Source organism: Dama dama, chromosome 1 (assembly GCF_033118175.1).
Source record: "Dama dama isolate Ldn47 chromosome 1, ASM3311817v1, whole genome shotgun sequence".
In the NCBI taxonomy this organism is placed as follows: Eukaryota; Metazoa; Chordata; class Mammalia; order Artiodactyla; family Cervidae; genus Dama; species Dama dama.
The window spans coordinates 77,656,536-77,666,721 of record NC_083681.1 but is presented as its reverse complement, the minus strand read 5'-3'; the positions used below and the strand labels follow the sequence as shown (position 1 = coordinate 77,666,721).

At 37.8% G+C, this 10,186-nt stretch overlaps 1 protein-coding gene and 1 pseudogene across 1 annotated transcript; both read left to right on the top strand.

Annotated features, from left to right (window-relative positions):
- Positions 1–1,216: 1,216 nt before the first annotated feature.
- Positions 1,217–2,147, top strand: LOC133066305 (olfactory receptor 4A47-like; annotated as a pseudogene).
- A 6,315-nt stretch (positions 2,148–8,462) lies between these two features.
- LOC133066247 (olfactory receptor 4A47-like) lies at positions 8,463–9,392 on the top strand. Its single transcript, XM_061157160.1, has one exon. It carries the CDS (start codon positions 8,463–8,465, stop codon positions 9,390–9,392), a length of 930 nt encoding a protein of 309 aa, XP_061013143.1.
- The last annotated feature ends 794 nt before the right edge of the window (positions 9,393–10,186 follow it).

Here is a 10,186-nt window from a genome sequence, read left to right as displayed (position 1 = left end):
GAATTAGATATTCTGAACCTTAAGTTCTTTACTTATGAACTAAGGATTACAGTTCTTGCTACTGTAAATATTAAATTTGTTATATTAAACTATGAGTGAGTGATTGAAACATGCTGTAGGAGTTTGGAGAAGTAGAGTGATGCTATCAGAAAAAGGTTAAGAAGGACAGTTTGGGCTGCAGCAGAGAACTGACTTTTGAGGCCAATATAAATGTGGAGAGACAGCAGGAAGCTGTTACCGTGGAACAAGAAGAGACTAAGAAGTAGGGAATGATCAGATTTGTGATATATTCTGAAAGTAGTGTTAGTAGGATTTAAGTAAGTTTCATGAGAGTGACTAATGAGTAAAGAGCACTGAAATTTTGTTTCTGAACACTAACATGAAAATTATAGTATTTAATGAGATAAACAAGGAATGCTCTTTAAATTTCATTTAGAAAATGCACATGCTTATTGTGGAAAGTTTAGAAGTTATGTTTTATAAATATCAAAGTGCTATTCAGTTGGATTTCAAAACTAGAGATATTCCAAATAAACATTTGAAATTTACGGGAAAGGTAAGGACTGGAGATACAAAATTAGACTTCTGCATTCTAATTTATTGATCGACAAAGGGAAATATCCACCTACAGACCAAAGAAGTGTCAGTGAGGTTAGAGACAATTCAGGATAAGGAATTCATCTATTCACACATTCATCTACCCACCCTGATAATGTGTATTACGTTGAGTGTTTCATGTATTATAATTTGTGTCTTTATAAATGCTGCACCTTTTCATGGCTTTCTTTATTTCTTTATACTTTCAATTATTTTTTACCCTCAGCTGAAGCATTACTTCCTCTTGAAAGTCTTCTGTGATACTCACTTGATATACTCCTATATTCTGACTCCTCAGCACTGTGTGAATTTCATGTGTGAATTTAACTTCATACAGGTTGGAATTGTTTGTTTTTTTTTTGGTTCTGTGTCATATCACTGAGGTTAAACAACAAAGAAACAAAAAACAACTAAATCTTATTCAACTTGGTAATCAAAATTTCTATGACACATTAGACACAAATAGATGTTCTATTGACGTTCTTCCAATGAATGAATAAATTAAAAAATTCTTATACATTTGAGCATTTTCACCCTTTAAGTGTTATCCCCCTTGTTTTGTTTTTTTTTTTTTAAGTAAACTGCTTTAGTATGTGAAGTCAGTTCCTGTCCAGGTTAGATGGAATCAAGAAACAATGTAACCTTCTTTGTCCTTCTGGGTCTCACACAGAATCCAAAGGAGCAGAAAGTCCTTTTTGTTTTGTTCCTGTTCATCTACCTTTTGACTCTGGTGGGCAACCTTCTTATTATAGTGACTATAGCTGTCAGTGAGACCCTGAACTCACCGATGTACTTTTTTCTTACTAGCTTATCATGTATGGATGTCACTTACTCCACTTCTATCACTCCCAGATTGATTTCAGAGTTGTTATTGGGGGAAAAAAAACATATCCTTTGAATCCTGTATGACCCAGCTGTTTGCAGAGCACCTTTTTGCTGGATCAGGGGTCTTCCTTCTGCTGGTGATGGCCTATGACCGCTATGTGGCCATCTGTAAGCCCTTGCATTATCTGGTGATCATGAGGCAGAGGGTTTGCGTTGTGCTGCTGGTGGTGTCCTGGGTTGGAGGTTTTCTGCACTCAGTGATTCAACTTGGCACTGTTCATGGGCTCCCATTCTGTGGCCCCAATGTCATTGATCACTATACGTGTGACATGTATCCATTATTGGAACTCGTCTGTACTGACACCTATATCATCGGCATCTTAGTTGTGGCCAATGGAGGACTGATCTGCACTGTTGTGCTTCTGCTCTTACTCGTCTCCTACGGAGTCATCCTGCACTCTCTGAAGAACCTGAGTCAGGAAGGGAGGCGGAAAGCCCTGCAGACCTGTGGTTGCCACATCACCGTGGTTGTCTGCTTCTTTGTTCCCTGTATTTTCATGTATGTAAGACCTGCTAAGACGTTCCCCCTTGACAAATTATTTAGCGTGTTTTTTACAGTCATAACCCCCATGCTGAACCCATTAATCTACAGTCTAAGAAGTTCTGAGGTAACTTATGCTATGAAGAAGCTGTGGAGAAGAAACATCACATCTCATATTAAATAAGTGCATCATCTAGCATGAAAGGAGTCATTTGACAGCAGGTTCCATTTCCTTAGAGTGCAGAAGTCATTTTAAAATTTGATTCTGATTTAACATTTTTTCTTTAAAAGGAAAAAAATCCTCTTTCTTCAAAGATTTTATGATCATTACAATTAAAGATTAATATTATACTGTTGTGCTATTAATAACAGTTTGCTCCATGCAACATCCTCTCCACCTGTGTCTCTCACATCACTGTGGTCATCTTAGTTTTTGTGCCTTGCTTATTTGTGCATTTGTGCGCAAGCCTTGGGTACATTTTATATCATAATAAGTCTTTTATTAGACTTACACTTCATAATCAGAAATTTAGATGTGAAAATGCTATGAGGAAGTTCTAGGATGAAAACGTGACTTTGGGAAAAGATCATAGTAATAAAAAGTGAGTTTGTCTTTAAAATGGAAAAGAGAAAATCAAATTTTATGATTGAAGACAACCACATACTACCTAACAAACCATGCTGATTTTGACATATGGCCACACAGATGCAAGTTCCAGATAGAGAATCGTTTACCATTATAATATTGTACTTAGTTTTATGTCTTACCCAGTTGGTAGCTAAATTTTATTTACTGTCAGAATTAGTTAGAGTTTGGAAATTCCCTGCCAGTCCAAAAGTTGGGACTACATACTTTCATTGCCAAGGGCCTGTGTTCAGTCCCTCCTAGGAGAACTAGAGTCCCATAAGCTACACCACACAGTCACACACAGAAGAAAAACACACCAAAAATAAATAAATAAATAAACAAACAAACAAAAAACCTAGGCAAGGAATATTGAAAAAAAGAGTTTGTGATAATACAGTTCTAAAAATTTTTTGAAATGCAAATATTTATTTTACTATGACTCATTACAGTTTTGATTTAAGTCATCACGCCTCCATGTAGCATAATTTAACCCTTGCCACTCTGAGCGTAAACCCATCTCACCCAGTGTTTCATCAGTCACTTTGGTGTCTCTGCAGAGTGGAGTCGAAGTCCAATCTGTGGTGTGTAATCTGGGTGTATATTCCCACTGCTTTGTAGGGAGGAAGTTTCACATTATAAAATACCCTCTTCCCCTGCATAACCAGTCAATCTGAACTATTCTGGGGGAGCACAAAATACTTCAAAAATGTTTGCTATCTTGCACCTAAAATCTGATTTTGAGACTCCAAACTCTCCCTTTATCTGGTCTGCTTTGTTTATTGATGAATCCTGAGTACTTAGAACAATGCCTGGCCTATGGTAGATACTCAATGTTGGTTGAGTTGATTATATAATACTTGGGTATTGACAATACACACTAGTGTATTTTAAATTGATAACCAACAAGGATCTACCATATATAGCACAGGGAACACTTTTTTTTTTTTTTCTTTTTTCTTTTCCCATTTATTTTTATTAGTTGGAGGCTAATTACTTTACAATATTGTAGGGGTTTTTGCCATACATTGACATGAATCAGCCATGGATTTATATGTGTTCCCCATCCTGAACCCCCTCCTACCTCCCTCTCCATCCCATCCCTCTGGGTCTTCCCAGTGCACCAGCCCCGAACACTTGTCTCATGCATCCAACCTGGGCTGGTGATCTGTTTCACCCTTGATAGTATACTTGCTTCAATGCTATTCTCTCAAATCATCCCACCCTCACCTTCTCCCATAGAGTCCAAGAGTCTGTTCTGTACATCTGTGTCTCTTTTTCTGTCCTGTATATAGGGTTATCGTTACCATCTTTCTAAATTCCATATATATGCGTTAGTATACTGTATTGGTGTTTATCTTTCTGGCTTACTGCACTCTGTATAATGGACTCCAGTTTCATCCATCTCATTAGAACTGATTCAAATGTATTCTCTTTAATGGCTGAGTAATATTCCATGGTGTATATGTACCACAGCTTCCTTATCCATTCGTCTGCTGATGGGCATCTAGCTTGCTTCCATGTCCTGGCTATTATAAACAGTGCTGTGATGAACACTGGGGTGCACGTGTCTCTTTCAGATCTGGTTTCCTCGGTGTGTATGCGCAGGAGTGGGATTGCTGGTCATACGGCAGTCCTATTTCCAGTTTTTTAAGGAATATCCAGACTCTTCTCCATAGTGGCTGTATTAGTTTGCATTCCCACCAGCAGTGTAAGAGGGTTCCCTTTTCTCCACACCCTCTCCAGCATTTATTGCTTGTAGACTTTTGGATAGCAGCCATTCTGACTGGCGTAGCACAGGGAACTCTATTCAACATCCTATAATAACCTAACTGGGAAAAGAATTAAAAGAGAATAGTTTCACATACACATATAGCTCCCTCACTCTGCTGAACACCTGAAGCTAATATTGTTAGTCAACTATAATCCAATATAAAATATATATTAATTATTAAAAAACAAAAGTTTTAATTTACTAGTTTTGTCATTGGATTCCTAGATGTCCATTGGCAGATGAACAGATAAGAAAGTTGTAGTATATATGCCCAACAGAATAATTACTCAGTTATAAAAAGGAACACATTTAAGTCAGTTCTAATGAGGTGGATTAACCTAGAGCCCATTATAAGAGGGACGTAAGCCAGAAATAGATATCGTGTATTGAAGTATATATATGGAATCTAGAAAGATAGTACTGATGATCCTATGTGAAGGGCAGCAAAGGAGACAGTCGTAGAGAACAGATGTTTGGACTCAGTGGAAGGAGAGAGGGGGATGATTTGAGAGAATTGCATCGAAAGACATACCTTACCATATGTAAAACAGATGACCAGAGGGAGTTTGATGTGTGACACAGGGAACCCAAGCCAGTGCTCTGTGCCAAGCTGGAAGGGTGGGATGGGAAGGAAGAGGTTGCGGGATTCAAGTATGCAGCAGAGGCTATCACAATATTGTAAAAGAATTATCCTCCAACTGAAGTAAATAAATAAATTAAAAAATAAAATTATTAAAACATAAAGATTTTAATTTAGTTGTTTTGTCATTAGATTGACATATTTACGTCTTAAACCCAGGTGTATCTAAAGCTAATGATATTTGCAGGCACTTTGGCTATCGTGCTATAGTTCATGTTCATATCATAAACAACAGCAGGGGACAAACATGCATCTTATGCATTGGCAAGTGAATTCTTCATCACTGAGCCAACAGGAAAGCTCCCAACAGTTCAGTTCAGTTCACCCGCTCTTTGTGATCCAATGAACTGCAGCACCCCAGGCCTCCCTGTCCATCAACAACTCCTGAAGTTTACCCAAACTCATGTCCATCTGAGTTGGTGATGCCATCCAACCGTCTCATTCTCTGTCGTCCCTTCTCCTCCTGCCCTCAATCTTTCCTAGCATCAGGGTCTTTTCCAATGAGTCAACTCTTCCCATCAGGTGGCCTGATTGCATCAAGTATTGGAGTTTCAGCTTCAACATCACTCCTTCGAATGAACACCCAGGACTGATCTCCTTTAGGATGAACTGGTTGGATCTCCTTGCAGTCCAAGGGACTCTCAAGAGTCTTCTCCAACACCACAGTTCAAAAGCATCAATTCTTCGGTGCTCAGCTTTCTTTATAGTCCAACTCTCACATCCATATATGACTACGGGAAAAACCATAGCCTTAACTAGACGGACATTTGTTGACAAATAATGTCTCTGCTTTTTAATATGCTGTCTAGGTTGGTCATAACTTTCCTTCCAAGGATTAAGCATCTTTTAATTTCATGGCAGCAAACACCATCTGCGGTGATTTTGGAGCCCCCAAAAATAAAGTCTGACACTGTTTCCACTGTTTCCCCTTCTATTTGCCATGAAGTGATGGGACCAGATGCCATGATCTTAGTTTTCTGAATGTTGAGCTTTAAGCCAACTTTTTCACTCTCCTCTTTCACTTTCATCAAGAGGCTCTTTAGTTCTTCTTCACTTTTTGCCTTAAGGGTGGTGTCATCTGCATAGTGAGGTTACTGATATTTCTCCCAGTAATCTTGATTCCATCTTATGCTTCCTCCAGCCCAGAGTGTCTCATGATGCACTCTGCATATAAGTTAAATAGCCAGGGTGACAATATACAGATTTGACGTACTCCTTTTCCTATTTGGAACCAGTCTGTTGTTCCATGTCCAGTTCTAACTGTTGCTTCCTGACCTGCATCCAGGTTTCTCAAGAGGCAGGTCAGGTGGTCTAGTATTCCCATCTCTTTCAGAATTTTCCACAGTTTATTGTGACCCACACAGTCAATGGCTTTGGCATAGTCAATAAAGCAGACATAGATGTTTTTCTGGAACTCTCTTGCTTTTTCGATGAACCACCTATAGATGTTCTTGAAAACCTTTGTGGAAAATCCCAGTGAATTAATTAAACAAGAATCAGCCTTGGACACATTCCAAGACCCAGTGATAATTGCAGCTGGAAGGGATGAAATATCCTGTGATGTTCACCCCTAAAAGGAGGAAGATGCTATTCGCTTAGTAGCTGCCATAAAAATTTCAGGAGGTCCTTTCTTAGGCTTATAGCATGACTTAAAAGAATCACAGGAATGTCTTTCAAAATCTCAACTAGTTTGGTCATGTTAATATGACAGAGTGAAAAGAACTGGACAGTCAAATGCTATTTGTATTTTTGAAGTTAGGAGGAAAGAAGTTACTTGTGAAAAATTTCCCTGCCAAATAACTAGTTGATTTATTCTATGTGTATGTAGTATCGGCTGGTCATTTTGATATATTTCCTAATGCAATAAACTTGTTTTTCAGGGTGTGCACCATGGAATTGCTTTCAAGTAATCTACATTGCAGTTAAAAATGACCTGAATAATCAGAAGACTCCATGAAGCAAATGGACGGACAGTCAAATAAACTATATGCTCAACTAATAAAGTGGCCTTTTGTCCTCTTTGTCAAACTGGATGAAAAATAGTTCCAAGTGTTGATGAGTAACTTCAAGATATTCTTCAGGTTCTGAACAAGCCTCCAGAAGGTAAGACTAACATTAAATAGTGGGAACCAAGCTCACAGTTGTGAGACCTTCTTTATTATATAAGAAAATAAATTACTTTGAAATCAACCAAACAAAATCAATTCTAGGTATATGACTTAAAAATGTGTACTTGAGAAAATGAATTAGATATTTTGAATCTTAAGTTCTTCACTTGTGAAATAAGGATTCCGGCTCTTGCTACTGTAAATATAAAATGTGTTTTATTAAACCATGAGTGAGTGATTGGAATATTCTAGGAGTTTGGAGAAGTAGAGTGATGCTATCAGAAGAAAGTTAAAAAAGACAGTTTGGGCTGCAGCAAAAGAACTGACTTTTGAGGCCAGTATAAATGTGGAGAGATTTAGGAGGCCGCTGTTACTGTGGAACAGGAAGAGACTAAGAAGTAGGGAATGATCAGATTTGTGATATATTCTGAAAGTAGAGTTAGTAGGATTTAAGTAAGTTTCATGAGAGTGACTAATGAGTAAAGAGCACTGAAATTTTGTTTCTGAACACTAACATGAAATTATAGTATTTAATGAGATAAATAAGGAATGCTCTTTAAATTTTATTTAGAAAATGCACATGCTTATTGTGGAAAGTTTAGAAGTTATGTTTTATAAATATCAAAGTGCTATTCAGTTGGATTTCAAAACTAGAGATATTCCAAATAAACATTTGAAATTTACGGGAAAGGTAAGGACTGGAGATACAAAATTAGACTTCTGCATTCTAATTTATTGATCGACAAAGGGAAATATCCACCTACAGACCAAAGAAGTGTCAGTGAGGTTAGAGACAATTCAGGATAAGGAATTCATCTATTCACACATTCATCTACCCACACTGATAATGTGTATTACATTGAGTGTTTCATGTATTATAATTTGTGTCTTTATAAATGCTGCACCTTTTCATGGCTTTCTTTATTTCTTTATACTTTCAATTATTTTTTACCCTCAGCTGAAGCATTACTTCCTCTTGAAAGTCTTCTGTGATACTCACTTGATATACTCCTATATTCTGACTCCTCAGCACTGTGTGAATTTAATGGAACCTCATACAGGTGTCAGGAATTATTATTTTTTGGTTCTGTGTCATATCAGTGAAGTTAAACAACAAACAAACAAAAACAACTAAATCTTATTCAACTTGGTAATCAAAATTTCTATGACACATTAGACACAAATAGATGTTCTATTGACGTTCTTCCAATGAATGAATAAATTAAAAAATTCTTATACATTTGAGCATTTTCCCCTTTAAGTGTTATCTCCCTTGTTTTTTTTTTTTTTTTTTTCTTTTTTCTTTAAAGTAAACTGCTTTAGTATGTGAAGTCAGTTCCTGTCCAGGTTAGATGGAATCAAGAAACAATGTAACCTTCTTTGTCCTTCTGGGTCTCACACAGAATCCAAAGGAGCAGAAAGTCCTTTTTGTTTTGTTCCTGTTCATCTACCTTTTGACTCTGGTGGGCAACCTTCTTATTATAGTGACTATAGCTGTCAGTGAGACCCTGAACTCACCGATGTACTTTTTTCTTGCTAGCTTATCATGTATGGATGTCACTTACTCCACTTCTATCACTCCCAGATTGATTTCAAAGTTGTTATTGGGGGAAAAAAACATATCTTTTGAATCCTGTATGACCCAGCTGTCTGCAGAGCACCTTTTTGCTGGATCAGGGGTCTTCCTTCTGCTGGTGATGGCCTATGACCGCTATGTGGCCATCTGTAAGCCCTTGCATTATCTGGTGATCATGAGGCAGAGGGTTTGTGTTGTGCTGCTGGTGGTGTCCTGGGTTGGAGGTTTTCTGCACTCAGTGATTCAACTTGGCACTGTTCATGGGCTCCCATTCTGTGGCCCCAATGTCATTGATCACTATACGTGTGACATGTATCCGTTATTGGAACTCGTCTGTGCTGACACCTATATCATCGGCATCTTAGTGTTGGCCAATGGAGGACTGATCTGCACTCTTGTGTTTCTGCTCTTGCTCGTCTCCTACGGAGTCATCCTGCACTCTCTGAAGAACCTGAGTCAGGAAGGGAGGCAGAAAGCCCTGCAGACCTGTGGTTGCCACATCACCGTGGTTGTCTGCTTCTTTGTTCCCTGTATTTTCATGTATGTCAGACCTGCTAAGACGTTCCCCCTCGACAAATTATTGAGCGTGTTTTTCACCGTCATAACACCCATGCTGAACCCATTAATCTATAGTCTAAGAAGTTCTGAGCTAACTTATGCTATGAAGAAGCTGTGGAGAAGAAACATCATATCTCATATTAAATAAGTGCACCATCTACCATGAAGTGAGTCATTTGACAGCAGGTTCCATTTCCTTAGAGTGCAGAAGTTATTTTAAAATGATTCTGATTTTAAATTTTTTCTTTAAAAGGAAAAAAATCCTCTTTCTTCAAAGAGTTTATGATCATTGCAATTTAAGATCATTATTATACAGCCGTGCTATTAAGAACAGTTTGCTCCATACAAAGTCCTCCCCACCCGTGTCTCCCATCACTGTGGTCACCTTAGTGTTTGTGCCTTGCTTATTTGTGCATTTGTGCGCAAGCCTTGGGTACAATTTATATCATAATAAGTCCCTTGTTAAACTTACACTTCACCCTCAGAAATTTGGATGTGAAAATGCTATGAGGAAGTTCTGGGATGAAAAAGTGACTTTAGGCAAAGATCATAGTAATAAAAAGTGAGTTTGTCTTTAAAATGGGAAAAGAGAAAATAGAATTTTATGATTGAAGACAACCGCACACTACTTAACAAAAGCGTGCTGATTTTGACATATAGCTACTCAGAGGCGAGTTCCAGATAGAAAATTATTTGCCATTATAAAATTGTACTTAGTTTTATGTATTACCCAGTTGGTAGCTAAATTTTATTTACTGTCAGAATTAGAATTTGGAAATTCCCTGCCAGTCCAAAAGTTGGGACTACATACTTTCATTGCCGAGGGCCTGTGTTCAGTCCCTCCTAGGAGAACTAGAATCCCACAGGCTATACCACATAGCCACACACATAAAAACCACACCAATAATAAACAAACAAATAAACAAACAAAAAACCTAGGCA

What these genes read in the sequence shown, in the direction of transcription:
- LOC133066247 (XM_061157160.1), top strand. Translation starts at nt 8,463, where the DNA reads ATGGAATCAAGAAACAATGTAACCTTCTTTGTCCTTCTGGGTCTCACA.